The sequence below is a fragment of the Oncorhynchus kisutch genome, linkage group LG3, assembly GCF_002021735.2.
Source record: "Oncorhynchus kisutch isolate 150728-3 linkage group LG3, Okis_V2, whole genome shotgun sequence".
Classification (NCBI taxonomy): Eukaryota; Metazoa; Chordata; class Actinopteri; order Salmoniformes; family Salmonidae; genus Oncorhynchus; species Oncorhynchus kisutch.
Window position 1 is genome coordinate 45,915,994 of NC_034176.2, and position 18,440 is coordinate 45,934,433.

The 18,440-nt window shown below is 42.6% G+C and overlaps 1 protein-coding gene across 2 annotated transcripts in view; it reads left to right on the forward strand.

Moving 5' to 3' along the window:
- Window positions 1–13,649, forward strand: part of hs3st1l2 (heparan sulfate (glucosamine) 3-O-sulfotransferase 1-like 2) — a 28,620-nt gene extending 14,971 nt beyond the window's left edge. The window contains exons 2-5 of one of the 2 annotated variants that reach the window (XM_020475835.2): window positions 8,245–8,496; window positions 8,727–8,991; window positions 9,285–9,459; window positions 11,517–13,649. In XM_020475835.2, the coding sequence (XP_020331424.1) occupies window positions 8,260–8,496; window positions 8,727–8,991; window positions 9,285–9,459; window positions 11,517–11,745 (906 nt within the window). In that variant the 5' untranslated portion in view covers window positions 8,245–8,259 and the 3' untranslated portion in view covers window positions 11,746–13,649. Of the gene's footprint in view, window positions 1–8,095; window positions 8,497–8,726; window positions 8,992–9,284; window positions 9,460–11,516 lie in introns of both variants that reach the window. The other variant, XM_020475840.2, reaches the window with a different exon arrangement.
- The last annotated feature ends 4,791 nt before the right edge of the window (window positions 13,650–18,440 follow it).

Sequence of the window (18,440 nt, forward strand, 5' to 3'; positions counted from 1 at the left end):
CGGCCAAAGAAAGAATTGGTTTTGGGGGTGACTAGAGAGATATACCTGCTGGAGCGTGTGCTACAGGTGGAAGATGCTATGGTGACCAGCGAGCTGAGATAAGGGGGGACTTTACCTAGCAGGGTCTTGTAGATGACATGGAGCCAGTGGGTTTGGCGACGAGTATGAAGCGAGGGCCAGCCAACGAGAGCGTACAGGTCGCAATGGTGGGTAGTATATGGGGCTTTGGTGACAAAACGGATTGCACTGTGATAGACTGCATCCAATTTGTTGAGTAGGGTATTGGAGGCTATTTTGTAAATGACATCGCCAAAGTCGAGGATTGGTAGGATGGTCAGTTTTACAAGGGTATGTTTGGCAGCATGAGTGAAGGATGCTTTGTTGCGAAATAGGAAGCCAATTCTAGATTTAACTTTGGATTGGAGATGTTTGATATGGGTCTGGAAGGAGAGTTTACAGTCTAACCAGACACCTAAGTATTTGTAGTTGTCCACGTATTCTAAGTCAGAGCCGTCCAGAGTAGTGATGTTGGACAGGCGGGTAGGTGCAGGTAGCGATCGGTTGAAGAGCATGCATTTAGTTTTACTTGTATTTAAGAGCAATTGGAGGCCACGGAAGGAGAGTTGTATGGCATTGCAGCTTGCCTGGAGGGTTGTTAACACAGTGTCCAAAGAAGGGCCAGAAGTATACAGAATGGTGTCGTCTGCGTAGAGGTGGATCAGAGACTCACCAGCAGCAAGAGCGACCTCATTGATGTATACAGAGAAGAGAGTCGGTCCAAGAATTGAACCCTGTGGCACCCCCATAGAGACTGCCAGAGGTCCGGACAGCAGACCCTCCGATTTGACACACTGAACTCTATCAGAGAAGTAGTTGGTGAACCAGGCGAGGCAATCATTTGAGAAACCAAGGCTGTCGAGTCTGCCGATGAGGATGTGGTGATTGACAGAGTCGAAAGCCTTGGCCAGATCAATGAATACTGCTGCACAGTAATGTTTCTTATCGATGGCGGTTAAGATATCATTTAGGACCTTGAGCGTGGCTGAGGTGCACCCATGACCAGCTCTGAAACCAGATTGCATAGCAGAGAAGGTATGGTGAGATTCGAAATGGTCGGTAATCTGTTTGTTGACTTGGCTTTCGAAGACCTTAGAAAGGCATGGTAGGATAGATATAGGTCTGTAGCAGTTTGGGTCAAGAGTGTCCCCCCCCTTTGAAGAGGGGGATGACCGCAGCTGCTTTCCAATCTTTGGGAATCTCAGACGACACGAAAGAGAGGTTGAACAGGCTAGTAATAGGGGTGGCAACAATTTCGGCAGATAATTTTAGAAAGAAAGGGTCCAGATTGTCTAGCCCGGCTGATTTGTAGGGGTCCAGATTTTGCAGCTCATTCAGAACATCAGCTGAACGGATTTGGGAGAAGGAGAAATGGGGAAGGCTTGGGCGAGTTGCTGTGGGGGGTGCAGTGCTGTTGACCGGGGTAGGAGTTGCCAGGTGGAGAGCATGGCCAGCCGTAGAAAAATGCTTATTGAAATTCTCAATTATGGTGGATTTATCAGTGGTGACAGTGTTTCCTATCTTCAGTGCAGTGGGCAGCTGGGAGGAGGTGTTCTTATTCTCCATGGACTTTACAGTGTCCCAGAACTTTTTTGAGTTAGTGTCCTATGTTGTTCTCATGTCCTTGTTGAATTTGTTTATAGATCTCCCTTGGATGATTTTTGTCTATCCACACATGGAATGAAAATATAATGAGACTATATGAAGATGTTCTTTGTCATTTGTGTGTGCAAATACATTATATTGAATAATATGGTTGGGTTTGTTGTGATAGTTGTCTGAAAGAATGATAACACATTCACAATAGTAATATATGCCATTTGGCTGACGGTTTTATCCGAAGCGACTTGCATGCATTTTTCAGAAGGGTGGCCCCAGCGGGAATTGAACCCACGACCCTGGTGTTGCAAGCGCCACTCTCTGAGAAAGAGAAAGGAGGAGACCGAGAGAGAGAAAGGGGTAGACCGGGAGAGAGAAAGGAGGAGACCGAGAGAGAGAAAGGAGGAGACCGAGAGAGAAAGGAGGAGACCGAGAGAGCAACAGAGAAACAAATGGAGAGAAGGAGACAGTAAGAAATAGAGAGAAAGAAACAGACATAAACAGAGAAACAGAGAAAGACATAGAGAGACTATCTACTGTCCAACAGCCTTGGTGATATGGCTAGGCTGGCAATCAACTGGATTTCACTATGCCACCCCCTACTAGGGCCAATCTCATTGCCTGCGTTACACACACACTCCCGCTGAGAACACACACACACACACACACACACACACACACAGGGAACAAACACACAGACTACATCTGTCCCCACCATCCCTACCCGCCTTCCCTCCATCCCTCCCTCTGTCCCTCTGTGCAGGATAATCCCCGACACCCCCAACCACAAATACCAGCACCCACCAAAAGATAGTTCTAAGGCACAGAACCGCAAACAGAGACGTGTGTTCATATACACACACACAAAGAGTAAACACATGCAGATTGAGATACAAAGTAAGAAGCAGCTCACCAAACCATGCAATATTCAAACTAACAAAATCCACACACCCATAAACTAGCCAAGAAAAAGCAAGAGGAGAAAGAGAAAACAGAATAAGCACTGCTATATTATATAGTATATTATCAGGTTTCAGGTATGACCCAGATGCAAACAGTGTCGAAGAAACAAAAGTATATTTATAGTACAGGGGCAGGCAAACGACAGGTCAAAGGCAGGCAGAGGTCGGTAATCCAGAGAGGGTGCAAAAGGTCCGGAACGGCAGGCAGTCTCAGGGTCAGGGCAGGCAGGGGTCAATAATCCAGTGAGGTGGGGCAAGGTACAGAACGGCAGGCAGGCTCAGGGTCAGGGCAGGTAGGGGTCAATAATCCAGTGATGTGGGGCAAGGTACAGAACAGCAGGCAGGCTCAGGGTCAGGGCAGGCAGGGGTCAATAATCCAGTGAGGTGGGGCAAGGTACAGAACGGCAGGCAGGCTCAGGGTCAGGGCAGGCAGAAAGGTCAAAACCGGGAAGGACTAGAAAACTGGTAGGTTTCACGAAACAAAACAAACTGGCAACAGACAAACAGAGAACACAGGTATAAATAAACAGGGGATAATGGGGAAGATGGTGACACCTGGAGGGGGGTGGAGACAAGCACAAAGACAGGTGAAACAGATCAGGGTGTGACAGTATATTACATCTATATTTCACAAATAATTAGATTCATTAAAGTTTCCTCTCTCAGCCTAGAAATACTGTTAGTCCATGTGGAACTCTCACAGCCCCACTCACCATGGACAATCTAAGCCTTGTTGTTGTGGTTTTTGCATGGTGCCAAATTGGAGTCACAAGGAGTAGCCTGCTGTCTGCTAGTGGGAGAGAAGCTCTCCTATTGAACAGAGCTGAACTAAAAGCTGGCATGAGCAACAAGACCTCACAAAATTGTGAAATTGAAAACATAGATTTTTGAAGGTTAAGTTGAGGCAGTCATTCTGGTTAAGGGTTAAGGTTTGGGATAAACAAATTAAAGACATGTGCCTAGCACTGGGATCTGCCTGGGCTAGAGGCCCTCCTCTGACTCTATAATGAAACACCAATCCCTCCCCAATCACTCATTACTGTAAAGTCCACTATTAATATGATGTGTCCTTTTTTCATGACTTGACCCTTCATACCAAGTATCTAAAAGTAACTGGATGTGCATACACATACTACCTCTGAACTCCTCTCATATCAGCCGTCTCTGCCAGTGTTGTGATAAGAGCGAGAACATTCATGATGTACTGTGTTTCGGACTGTTCCCAAAGCAAGTTTCTGCCACTCTATTCTTACCGAAATAAAAAGTTGTGCGATTAGAACATTTCAGGGAACTGAGTGTGATGCAACGTGGGATTGTAGAATGATTCATTGATGAGTAGATAAGAGGTTTCTGTGTGCGTTACCATAGCCTTTAGGGTAATTCCTCAGCTATCATGTATTATATTCATGTCTGCATCTTCATGTGAGAGATATATATGCTGGGAGAGAGAAAAATGTTGAAAGAGAAGAAGAGAATATAGCGAAATGGGGAACGAGAATTATATTAATTTATAAAATGGCTTTTGTAAAGAGAGAGCGAGAGAGAGGGTTCAATCGACTGGTCAATGATCCAAGGCCAGCTCAGTTAATGACCTACCATTGTGACAATGAGTCATCATAATGCTGCATCAAATGTACATGATCCTAGGGGCATTGGCAAACACAATGTAAGTCACTTAATTTATGTGCCCCTAATTTCACCGAATACTTCTGTTTATCCTACAGCTAGTGTATGCAGTAATCATGAGCCTATGAATCAGAGATACACTGTTAGCACTGAGGCGGTGTGCCCTTAGTAGGAAGACCACTTTGTGCACCCTGCTCCAAAATAAATTACATGAGTAAGTCTACTTCTGATACGCTTCCCAGTAAAGCATTAAAAACAATCAAGCATCCCAGAAAACTGATAAAAATAGCCCATATATGCAGCTTGAGAAACAAGGTCCATGAGGTCAATAACTTGCTTGTAACAGATGACATCTCTGAAACTCTCTGAATAACTTTGATGATACATTGGTAGCAATACATGGTTACAACATCTACCGAAAAGACAGAAATGCCAACGGGGGCGGTGTTCTGGCCAATATTCAGAACCACATTCCTGTAAAGCTTAGAGACTGTTGAAGTAATATGGCTACAGGTTCATCTGTCTCACCTAAAGCCCGTTCTTGTGGGAAGCTGCTATAGACCACCAAGTACTAACAGTCAGTATCTGGATAATATGTGTGAAATACTTGATATGTATGTATGTAATATGTAATATCAACAGATAAGTATATTTTCTTGGTGATTTAAATATTGACTTGCTATCATCAAGCTGCCCACACAAGAAAAAAATTCAAACTGTAACCAGTGCCTGCACCCTGGTTCAGGTTGTCAGTCAACCGACCAGGGTAGTTAAAAACAGCACAGGAATTAAATCATCAACATGTATTGATCACATCGTTACTAATGCTGCAGAGATTTGCTTTAAAGCAGTATCCAAATCCATAGGATGTAGTGATCACAATATATTAGCCATATCTAGGAAAACCAAAGTTCCAAAGGCTGGGCCTATAATAGTGTATACGAGGTCATACAATACATTTAGTTGTGATTCATATGTTGATGATGTGAAAAATATTTGCTGGTCTATGGTGTGTAATGAGGAGCAACCAGACGCTGCACATGACACATTTATGAAATTGCTTATTCCAGTTACTAATAAGCATGCACCCATTAAGAAAATGACTGTAAAAACGGTTAAATCCCCTTGGATTGACGAGGAATTGAAAAATTGTATGGGAGGGATGAAGAGAAAGGTATGGCAAATAAGTCTGGCAACCCAACTGATTGGCAAACATACTGCAAATTAAGAAATCATGTGACTAAACTAAATAAAAATTAACTATACTATGAAACAAAGATCAATTATATAAAGAATGATAGTAAAAAGCTTTGGGGCACCTTAAATAACATTTAGGTGAAAAAAAGCCTACTTGGCTCCATTATTCATTGAATCAGATGGCTCATTCATCACAAAGCCCACTGATATTTCCAACTCCTTCAATTACTTTTTCATTGGCAAGATAAGCAAACTTAGGGATGATATGCCAGCAACAAACGCTGACACTACACATCCAAGTATATCTGACCAAATTATGAAAAACAAGAATTGTCAGTGTGGAAGAGGTGAAAAAATTATTGTTGTCTATCAACAATGACAAGTCACCGGGGTCTGAAAATCTGGATGGAAAAAAACTGAGGATAATAGCAGACGATATTGCCACTCCTATTTGCCACATCTTCAATAGCCTACTAGAAAGTGTGTGCCCTCAGGACTGGAGGGAAGCTAAAGTAATTTCGCTACCAAAGAATAGTAAAGCCCTCTTTACTGGCTCAAATAGCCGACCAATCAGCCTGTTACCAACCCTTAGTAAACTTCTGGAAAAAATTGTGTTTTACCAGATACAATGCTATTTGACAGGAAATAAATTGACAACAGACTTTCAGCATGCTTCTATAGGGAAGGGCACTCAACAAGCACAGCACTTACACAAATGACTGATGACAGGCTAGGAGAAATTGGTGATAAAATGATTGTGGGTGCTGTCTTGTTAGACTTCAGTGCAGCTTTTGACATTATCGATCATAGTCTGCTGCTGGAAAAACGTATGTGTTTTGGCTTTACACCCCCTGCTATAATGTGGATAAAGAGTTACTTGTCTAACAGAACACAGAGCGTGTTCTTTAATGGAAGCCTCTCAAACATAATCCAGGTACAATCAGGAATTCCCCAGGGTAGCTGTTTAGGTCCCTTGCTTTTTTAAATTTTTACTAACGACATGCCACTGACTTTGAGTAAAGCCAGAGCGTCTATGTACAGTGCCTTGCGAAAGTATTCGGCCCCCTTGAACTTTGCTAACTTTTGCCACATTTCAGGCTTCAAACATAAAGATATAAAACTGTATTTTTTTGTGAAGAATCAACAACAAGTGGGACACAATCATGAAGTGGAACGACATTTATTGGATATTTCAAACTTTTTTAACAAATCAAAAACTGAAAAATTGGGCGTGCAAAATTATTCAGCCCCCTTAAGTTAATACTTTGTAGCGCCACCTTTTGCTGCGATTACAGCTGTAAGTCGCTTGGGGTATGTCTCTATCAGTTATGCACATCGAGAGACTGACATTTTTTCCCATTCCTCCTTGCAAAACAGCTCGAGCTCAGTGAGGTTGGATGGAGAGCATTTGTGAACAGCAGTTTTCAGTTCTTTCCACAGATTCTCGATTGGATTCAGGTCTGGACTTTGACTTGGCCATTCTAACACCTGGATATGTTTATTTTTGAGACACCAAGCAGGGAGACTAGACAAACCCTTCAGCCTTGATAGCTAACTTGATGAAGGTAATGATGACAAAAGAGACACAGAGCAGGGAGACTAGACACACTCTCGGGGCGGCTGGAGCAACAACATTCCCCTAAGGTGCAATTAAAAAGGAACACAGGAACCGAACACAGGAACCCCCCCCCCCCACACACACACACACAACAAGTGAATAAATAACTCAGCCCCATCAGGCTGGCCTGAACACAATAACAACAATAGAAACAGAGAGACAATGTCAGAGGAAGGATCATGTTACATGTATTGACGCCGCTGTGTAGTGATGTTAAGGCCTGGTGAACACAGCAACAAACTATGTCATCATGGTGCCTTGACTTTGCAATCGCTCTCTACAAGTCCTCCTTCTGTGACTGGTTGCCTGTCTGTTGAGGACAAGTGACAGACAGAACCACCCACGCCAGGACTGAGAGATACCCTACTTATTCCACCAGATTAACAAGATGGAGACTTATCATCTAAATTGTGTGGAACTGTTCATTCTCTGATGTTAGTCCACATCCACATAGTTCAGTGTCCATCACTTCCATGTGGTTATTAAAAAACAAATTGAACTTGAACATTAGCCTACTTTTACCATTTGACATTGCACCAAATACTTTGTTTTTTTCTTTCAATTAATTATTTAATTAACAATATTGCTCCCCAGGGGGGAAACTGAGTTTGACACATGCAGGGACAATGCGCATTAGGGCTGGTATCTTTCAAGGATTTTAGTTAATTCGAAATAATGCCATTGTTCACTAGAATCGTTTTTCATTAATTGGGCTATTTTGTATTTAACAATATGGTCTATATACTAGAAACTAATGGACACATGGACACAGATATAATACATTTATAATATATGAATACAGTTATTAAAATATAAATGATCAAAGTTACAATAGATTGCCATTGATTTTCTGTTAATTGCCAAAATCACTGAAGGTTCCAGTGACTAACTGGTAGCTTTGAAACCCTAATACAGACAAGAAGTTCCAGTCTTCATGAGTTCTCTACCCTAAATGTAACTCATTTATATGACCTAAAATATGAACTCAGATATTTAAAACTGCTTTTGACAGTGGAAAATAACTCTTCATTTGCAGTCTCTTCACTGAAGACCCTTGGATCCTGAACCCATTTCACCTAGGAGCCCCTACCCCCACCCTCCTCCTTGCCCCAGCCCCACAGCCTGTGGGTATCTTCCTGTATCTGTGTGTGTGTAACTCCCCCCTCCTCATCCTCCCACCTCCAGAGCCCATAGTCCACCATGCTGTGGACTGTTCTCCTAGCCCTGCTAGTTCTCCTCCTGCTGCAGACCCAGCTATGTGTCTGTCTACGGGTGCTCAGAGTTGCTGGCTATTCTTCCCCCTCATCCTCCCCCTCTCGTAATGCCACCAAGCAGCGACTACCTGGAGCCATCATCATCGGCGTGCGTAAAGGTGGCACCAGGGCCCTCCTGGAGATGCTCAACCTCCATCCGGACGTAGAGGTGGCCAAGGCTGAGGTAATGATAAATAGAAACATCATCATGACCATCTCAACTTAAATTGTAAAGCACTTTCACACAATAGACTACTCTCAAAGCTTTAACATAATGGTATGAAAATAGTCATGCAGCATAACAGAATGAAAGAACAAGATAAAATCCTAGAATGCAGACTTTACAGAAGTACATTTTTTTTGGGGGGGGGGGGGGGGTAAGGTATTAAACAACCCTACATACTTTATTTTTAGGTGCACTACTTCAACGTGGAAGAGCACTACCGGCGTGGGCTGGCGTGGTATCGTGCCCAGATGCCCTTCACCCTGCCTGGGCAAGTGACGGTGGAGAAAACTCCTGGCTACTTTTCCTCTCCCCAGGTCCCTCAGCGGGTCTGGGAGATGAACCCTGCTGTCCGACTCCTGCTGATCGTCCGGGACCCCGCTGAGCGCCTCGTCTCCGACTACACCCAGGTTCTCCATAATAGGGTGACCCGCCACAAGCCCTACAAGTCTCTAGGTAAGTTGCACCGGGGTTAGAGTGGTGACCCAGTAACCGAAAGGTTGCTAGTTCAAGTCCCAGGCGATAGATAATTGGGGGCTGCTTGTGTCAGATCATTACTACCACCACCATCATTCACTTGAGAAATGCAGTTAACAACAAAAATGTAAATCCCTCCAGTGCTCCATACCTCAGATCCTGTTCCTCTTAACCTATATGAGTGCCAAGAGTTAGGAAAAAGCAAAGACAATATACATTTCTGTTCTAAATATTATATTATATTCTACTCTATTTCATGTATTCTATTGTAGAAGAGCTGCTGCTCCGCCAGGGCCACATTGACCCGGCCTACAAAGCCCTGCAGAGGAGTCTGTACCACCAACACCTGGACCGCTGGCTGGAAGTCTTCCCCAGGGAGCAGGTCCATGTGGTGGACGGAGAGGCCCTCATCAGAGACCCCTTCCCAGAGCTCCGGAGGGCGGAGAGGTAATGTTATACCTAATGTAATTTTTGGGTGTGTTCCAAAAACACACCCTCTGGTCAAAAGTAGACATTATAAGATTATGACCTTACGATCACTGATCATCTTCCCTGTAAGGTTGGAACGGCAGGCTGCCCAGGAAACCATGGAGCCGGCATGAGATATAGCTCAGGAAAACATACCTCAATCCAGGGATGGAGATGCTAGGTAGCCAAAGCCACAGCAGACATTTTCAAAGGATAGTCAGTCAATCAGCTCCTTTGTTGTTCAACATGACATTCCATAATGGGATGGCTAGTCAAAAATACTACACGATATAGGAAATAGGGTACAATTTGGGACACAGGCTTATACTTGAATAAAACGGCCTAAGTTCAACTTTATCACCACGCACTTTAACTTGTAGCCTACATATTTAACCAACCGTGCTTTTTGAATACATTTAGCCTCATGTCTATTGTTGGTAAAAATTCACAGAGATGAGCACCCCAAACACAACGAACTGGAAGTTCATTGAAAGGACCCGGAAATAGCAGTCTTCTTCTTATTCATCTTATATGTTATTATGGCGGTCCACAAACACACGTTAGAGGTGCATGCCGCCACCTACTGTACAGGTGGTAAACTATAGAAAAAATATCCATTGTATTAAAGGGGGATAAAAACGACATCATGTAAACAAACAAAAACAGACACAAAAAAAATAACATCACATCCCTACACAGGCTGAGGGGCACGTGAGGGCGGAGCATCCTTTGACAAGATTTCTTGCAATGCCTCGGCTGTAAACTCACTGAGTCCCAAAAAGCATACTGCTGCACGATAATTCAAATGTTGTCTGATTGTGCTGTGCAGTTTATGACCACTGCAATAAATGCTGCAAAGTCCACCTTTTCTACATGTTATATATCAGGTTCCCTTGATTGCCGAGAAACATTCACTGGTGCAGTCTCAATTACCATGGCGTCTTCAACGCCACTCGCTCCTTCAACTCTTTTCTCCATCTCCAGATAGGAGACAAACTGGACAGCCCTTATTCTCCCCACACCTGTCTCCTTCACCCTAACAGCGCAATCCAGGGACTAGAGAATATGTTCGCCACCACCAGTGGAGGCTCCTGAGCAATAATACTGGCTGGAACTGAGCAAATGGAATGGCATCAAACCATGTGTTTGATGTATTTGATACCATTCCACTTATTCCTCTCCAGCCATTACCACGAGCCCATCCTCCCCAAATAAGGTGCCACCAAACTTCTGTGGACACCACAGTTGCAGCATATGATTTTTTTCCCCCCTATCTGCACTTGAGACATGCCCAAATCTTTTGCATTTATTACACTGGAGGAGCTTAAGAACAACAGCTCTTAAAGGATATTTCATAAAGCCTAGCTTTACATGAGAAGGGAGAGACATTATAATATGGACGAAGTGGGTTTCCTTACTCCATTCGCCACACAGGTCAGTCATCATGCACAAATCACTTCATCTACTTCCTCAGGTATATCATCTGCATCCACTTCATGCGCAACCCCAGAGACAAGCGCCCTGCTTCGTAAATCCATACACAAAACTGCATTCAAAAATATTTTTGAGGCGCAAAGTATGTTCCACGGACACACTAAAAATCCAACTAAAACCAGAATTTGCGGTTGCCACCAACGCCACCTCACCCAAAGCACCCATGAAACTTCTTAGCTTCCATCACAACTTTACTTATTTTGTTTCCTTTCTTTTTCATGACTGTAGCCCACTCATTCTCACTCTCATCTTTATGCGACCCGCCATCAGTTTCGAACAGAACATCCATTTCCGCCATCTTCCCTTTGGCCTGAATAAAAAATGGCCTCCAAGAGAAGATCCTTTCATGGCCCACCTGTTACTTTTGTCTATATGTAACTTATATTGTGTAAGATGCTATTCAGTTGCCTCATTGAGGAGATTAAAGTGTTTAATCTAATCTCATCTAATGTAGGCCATCATTGTAGTAGGCCGTCATCGTAAATAAGAATTTGTTCTTAACTGACTTGCCTCGTTAAATAATATAAATAAATGATCTATAGGTTCCTGGACCTGCTGCCCCGCATCACTCCCTCCAACTTCTACTTCAACACAACTAAAGGTTTCTACTGCCTCCTCTCTGCTGGGGGCCATGACAAGTGTCTGGATGAGTCCAAGGGGAGGCCCCACGCTCCTCTCAGCTCCCGGGCCTTCAGGAAGCTCTGCCGATACTTCAAAGAACCCAACCGCCTGTTCTTTGAAATGGTGGGACGTTCCTTCTCCTGGTGCTGACTGTGCATCAAGAAACAAAAGGCCCTTTATTTCTCTGATACCACCTTTAATGGGACAGAGAGAGGGGACAGACAGGGCCAACTGGAGATATTGGCCATAATAGCAAATATTTGGGATGCCTTTGAAATGGTCACCTGTTCCCTATGTAGTGCACTACTTTTGGGCAGAGTGGGTACCATTTAGAACGTAATCTTAGAGACTCTTAGAGACACTAAGAGCAGGTCAACAGTGAAAAGACATTGGCCTGTGTGAAGTTACTGTTGATTAATTGGACGGATAGATAGATTGGTGTGTTGACTGTCAGGTAGGGGGGTGGATGGGATGAATGGATGAATAGATTGCTGTGCAGACTGTTGGGTGTGCGGATGGATTAATTTATGTGTTAATTGAAGGGTGTGGGTGGATGAATTGACTGAGAGATGAAAGGATAAAACCACAGATGCACACAGACGATTTTAAAGATCTTTAGAGGTGTTACGTTTTGAATGTTCTCAATTGTCTTACTGTCAATGAGCTGAACCAAGCCAGGCCTGGGAGTGAAAAGCACAACAAGCATAGACTGTGTAAGATAACTCTCACTGAGGGACACTATTTCTAACTACCCATAGAAATAGATGGTGGGTACATTCAATATGGCAGCTGGTCCACCCATCACGGAACATTGACTTGAATGGGAATATCCATTCTAGTGATCTGTTTTTTTTTAATGGTACTACCTGCTGGAGAACATGAACTGAAGTGCCCATTCTCTAATACTGTATGCCTGGTGGTCCTAATAGCACCTGATCATGACTCTTGCTGGTGCCTGTCATTGTTGGCCTTGGTTGCACAAACTGGAATGAAATCGAGTGTAAGAAAATAATTACAATAAACTGTGCCATACAATTGTATCGTGAACAATCACGACAAAAACAAATCTTGTCATTTTGATGGTCATTAAAATGAGTTTCAGAGCAGATACCATTGGAGGAAATGTATAAGTGTACAGAAAATAGAGGGTAGAAGAAGGCTTTGAAATTAGATGGGGCTTATTGTTGCACTATAACTGAATGCTTAATTGCATAAAAGGTCAGTCCATCTGAAGATCTACTGTACCCATATGAAGCTATTTCAAAACCGAGTCTGAAGATTGAGGCTGCTTACCATTTTCACAAAATCGTTTACCATTGTAAAAAGTATGCCTGTGAGCTAAAATAATGTCCTCATTTAGATAATCATGTGTACTTATCTTGTTATTATTCTAATATTTTACTATGAAATGTTCAATAGAAATGTATATTTTTGGGATTGTTGAATTTAGATTTTAAGGTGTTTGAGCTGTAATGCATTGTAAGTATGTTTTCTAAAATCTTCTTCAATAAATGTGTACTGTTGTACTTTAACCCAGAGAAAATAACTATATTTAATAGAACATAGCGATGGGGGGGTACCAACTAAAATACATTACTAGGCCTAGACAGAACGTATTGTAAAGATCATATTGTAATGTCTGCTTCCAACCCACACTCTCAAAAACCTAGATCCCCTGAACGCAGCTCACTCTCCAGATCCCAATCACCTGAATTCTAATCACCTGTTCACACACCTGTATGTCATTATCACACATTATTTTGTTCAGTTCTTTGCCCCCATCACTGTGAGGTATTATATGTTTTGCGACACAAGTCTATCGGAGCAGTTTTTGCCGTGATTCTACTCCTCCCTTGTATGATAGTTGTTGCCTGACTCACTATCGGATTTCCTGTAATCTACCTATTTCCTGATCTCCCGGACAACTAGCCTTTTCCCTGCCTGTACTGTTGCCCTTTTGGACCCCTGTGTATGACCTTCTGCCTGCCCCTGGACCCAGCTACCTGCCTCCTCCTGTGGTTCTTTGCAATAAACACCTGCTGCGCTTAAAACCAGCTCTCTGTCTCCCATCGTGTTCATTACACATATGACCTATATCTCAGCAGGTCAAATACATAATAACACGTAAGGCTTTAAATACACATACAGTGTGTTTACTTTTAACAGTTGTGTGTAAGTCTAATACATGTATTATCTCTACACTTACAACAGTTACAGGTCAGCACCATGTATGTGCTATTCTAAAATATAGTCAAACCACAATCTCTATTATTATTATTATTATTATGTTCAATCAGGTTCATAATTATTGGTAACCTTGAAAAGATTAGCAAAAAAGTGTATATATATTTTTTTTAAGTGAAATTATATTATTTTACACCAGGGTTGCCCACCTGGAGGCCTACGGGTGTTTTTATTTAGCCACCCAAGTTGATGATGCTTAACCAGGGCCCCAGGACCAGTGGAAGCAAAATAGCGCCATAACATCAAAGAAGCACCACCGTATTTCAAGGGAAAGGGGATAACTAGTCAGTTGCACAACTGAATGCATTCAACCGAAATGTGTCTTCTGCATTTAACCTCTGAATCAGAGAGGTGTTGGGGGGCTGCCTTAAGTGACATCCACATCATCAGTGCCTGGGGAGCAGTTGTTATTCAGGGTTAACTGCCTTGCTCAAGGGAGGAACATCAGATTTTTTTCTACCTTGCCAGCTCAGGGGTTCAAACCAGCGACCTTTCAGTTACTGGCCCAACACTCTTAGCCACTAGGCTACCGCAGGTATGAGGTACTTTTATTCATATGCTTCCGTTTTATCAACGCCAAACCCACCACTGGTGTGCGTGTGGCCAAATAGCTCTATTTCCATGTCATCTGGCCATAGCACCGCCTGGAGTTTGATAAATGGCACTGGCACTTGGACTGGAACCCTGCTTTGGGTAAGATGACCTGAAAATAGAGCTATTTGGCCACACACACACCAGTGCTGTGTTAGGTGTTGAAAAACAGAAGCATACTGTATGCAGAAAAGTACCTCATACCTACAGTAAAATATGGTGGTGGATCTTTGATATTATGGGGCTATTTTCTTTTTTAGATAGCAGTGTGATGTCTGCAACACCAGCAAGACAATAACCCCAAGCACTAATCAGAATCCACAAAGAAATTATTAATTGACCACAAAATCAACATTTGGCAATGGCCATCTCAATCTCCGGACTTGAACCTGATTGAAAAGCTGTTTTGAATTGAAGAAGGCAGTCCATAAGAGCAGATGAAGGATATCAAGGATCTGGAAAGATTCTGTATGGAGGAATGGTCTAAGATCCCTCCCATCGTGTTCTCCAATCTCATAAAACAGTTAAGAAAAAGGCTTAGCGTCGTTATCCTCGCAAGGGATATTGAAAACGGGTGCCAATAATTTTTCTATGAGGAATAATATTTGCATAGAATAACATAATTTCCCAATTTTTTGGAGCATACAATATAGCTCAGTATTTGTATAATGTTTTTAAAGTATTTTTTGCACATCTTTATCAAGGGTGCCAATAATTATGAACCTGACTGGGGTTGTTCAAGTGCTTTGATATATATCTATGTTGTGACAGTCTAACACTGGATAAACATGTAGACTGTAAATGCAGGTTGACAGCAGAAAGTTCATCTCTGGGTCAGATTCAACAGCGAGGAGGCAGCGGTGTAGTGGAGGCTAAACGCAAGTAAACACTTTTTTTGCGGTACAGTTTTACTCACCTTTTGCAGAAAAATGTATTGAAAGTGTAGGAAGTTTACACACCTATTTTTTTTTTACCACTACCTCACTTTGAGTAAGGTAAAGGTCACAAGTGACGACAAAGAAACAGACTAGGTGTGTGTGTGTTTGGAGAGAGAAAGAAAGAGAAAGAGAGAGAGGTGTATAACATCAGTAGACTCCCAGGGGTCTTGTCTTAAACAGAAGAAAACACAGGAAATGTGTCTCAATTGCCACTGAGATAGGGCTTTCAAAGGCTAGGAGTGAAACAAGGGGAGAGGTTTCCCTTCATCTCTCTTAGCTCAGTGGGTGTGCTTGCATTCTGCAGAGAGAGAGAGAAAGAGAGAGATGACATCAATATCACAAGTAGGGTTGTACATTTTGGGGAATATTCAGAGGTGGAAACTTTCTGTGGGAATTAATGGGAATATATGGGAAGGAAATATATGCAAATGAATATTAATACTATTTAAATGTAGATGTTTTTTGCATGGGATATATTTACCATATAATATGGAGACAGAAACATAAACCGTTTACCTTATCATAAGTAGACATAATTGCAATGATTAAATCCTTCCAATAGAAATAAAAAACAATTTAGTTACAAATTTAACTTTAATTAAATGAGCTGACTATTCACATGGGATGATTTCACTGAACAACAAAAGAAAGGGAATATTGAATGATCCCCAACGATCCATCGCATCTCCCAAAAACGTTTTCAACATAAAATGTGATGGGGTCAAATTGGGGTCATGATAGGGGCTGCACTAAATGTTAGATGTATTATAATAATTGATTATTCTTATGTTGTATTAATAGAAGGGGAGGGGCTATGGTACCCCTCCTCATCTACATTTATAAGGTCCTAGACTACAGATTAATAATACATATATTCGTTGTAAGGTTTTAGAATTGTTCCAATCTTTTCTAAGTCTCTGCCTCTTATAAATACATGGAGTCTGTGAGAAAGCATTACAAAGATGAACAAAGAGCCCTGCAGGGGAGTAGAAGAGATAAGAGGCTAGTCAGACATACCTCTATAAATCAACTTGGAGGAGTGGACATTTACTGCCGAGGCCTTAGAAAACACTGGAACTATTGTATCTCTTGCAAGTTAGTATAGCTGTGTGTGCATGGGCTTGGTCTGAGAAGTAGCAGGTAATGACGTATGCAGTGACATCACAGGGGGTTGACTACAGGCATGATTAAAGCAACTTGGACTTTTCCTATGGGGCAGAACTCATGAGAGATATCAGTTGTATGTGTGATGTTTGATCTTTGACTTCTGTCTATAGCTGTATTTTGATTAAAATTGTTATAATTTATAAGTGCACATTTTGAGTGTTCCTTATTTGTTAAGTAAATAAAACGGAACCAAAAAACGAAAAACGGAACCAACAAATGATAGTCTGAAAACTAAAGCTTTTGGTTGTCTTCCTCTCGGGCTTCCATGTCTTCTCCCTGGACCTCCTCAATGTCCACCTCTTGAACATCAGACTCTGAGGCCTCATCTTCACTGTTACTTTCCAACCTTGTTGAGGATGGCTGGTCGTCAGGCTCAAAAAGCCTAAAATCTGCCCGGATGGCCACCAATTTTTTAACCCTTGTATTGGTCAGCCTGTTGCGTGCTTTGGCGTGTGTGTTCCCAAACAAGGACCAGTTGCGCTCTGAGGCGGCTGATGTTGGTGGGATTTGGAGGATGATGGAGGCAACAGGCTGAAAGAGCCTCAGATCCACAAAGCCCCTTCCACTAGGTGGCTGATGAGATATGTTGGCATGACTGCAATAGAGCATCTCCATCCCAAAGTCATTGCTTGGAAGTGTACTTTGCCAGACTGCCAAGAACCTTACCCTTATCCAGGCCAAGGTGTCGAGATACAGTAATGATGACACCATAGACTGTGTTGATCTCTGCACCAGACAGGATGCTCGTGCCAGCACACTTGGGGTCCAATATGTACATTGCGGCGTGTATGGGCTTCAGGCAGAAGTCCTCACGCTTTTGATGTATTTCAGAACTGCAGTTTCCTCTGCTTGGAGCCACAGTGAAGTGGGCAGGGCAGTACAGATTTCTTCTCTTACAGTGAGAGAAAAAAGTATTTGATCCCCTGCTGATTTTGTACGTTTGCCCACTGACAAAGTCTATAATTTTAATGGTAGGTTTATTTGAACAGTGAGAGAGAATAACAAAAAAAAAACGCATGTCAAAAATTGTATAAATAGATTTGCATTTATATAGGGAAATAAGTATATGACCCCTCTGCAAAACATGACTTAGTACTTGGTGGCAACCCCAGAGGTCAGACGTTTCTCGTAGTTGGCCACCAGGTGTGCACACATCTCAGCTCCATTTTGGTCTCATCTGACCACAACACTTTCACCTAGTTGTCCTCTGAATCATTCAGATGTTCATTGGCAAACTTCAGACGGGCATGTATATGTGCTTTCTTGAGCAGGGGGACCTTGCGGGCGCTGCAGGATTTCAGTCCTTCACGGCGCAGTGTGTTACCAATTGTTTTCTTGGTGACTATGGTCCCAGCTGCCTTGAGATCATTGAAAAGATCCTCCCGAGTAGTTCTGGGCTGATTCCTCATCGTTCTCATGATCATTGCAACTCCACAAAGTGAGATCTTGCATGGAGCCCCAGGCAGATTGACAGTTTTTTTGTGTTTCTTCCATTTGCGAATAATCGCACCAACTGTTGTCACCTTCTCACCAAGCTGCTTGGCGATAGTCTTGTAGCCCATTCCAGCCTTGTGTAGGTCTACAATCTTGTCCCTGACATCCTTGGAGAGCTCTTTGGTCTTGGCCATGGTGGAGAGTTTGGAATCTGATTTGATTGATTGCTTCTGTGGACAGGTGTCTTTTATACAGGTAACAAACTGAGATTAGGAGCACTCCCTTTAAGAGTGTGCTCCTAATCTTAGCTCGTTACCTGTATAAAAGACACCTGGGGGCCAGAAATCTTTTTGATTGAGAGGGGGTCAAATACTTATTTCCCTCATTAAAATGCAAATAAATGTATAACATTTTTGACATGCGTTTTCCTGGATTTTTTGTTGTTATTCTGTCTCTCACAGTTCAAATAAA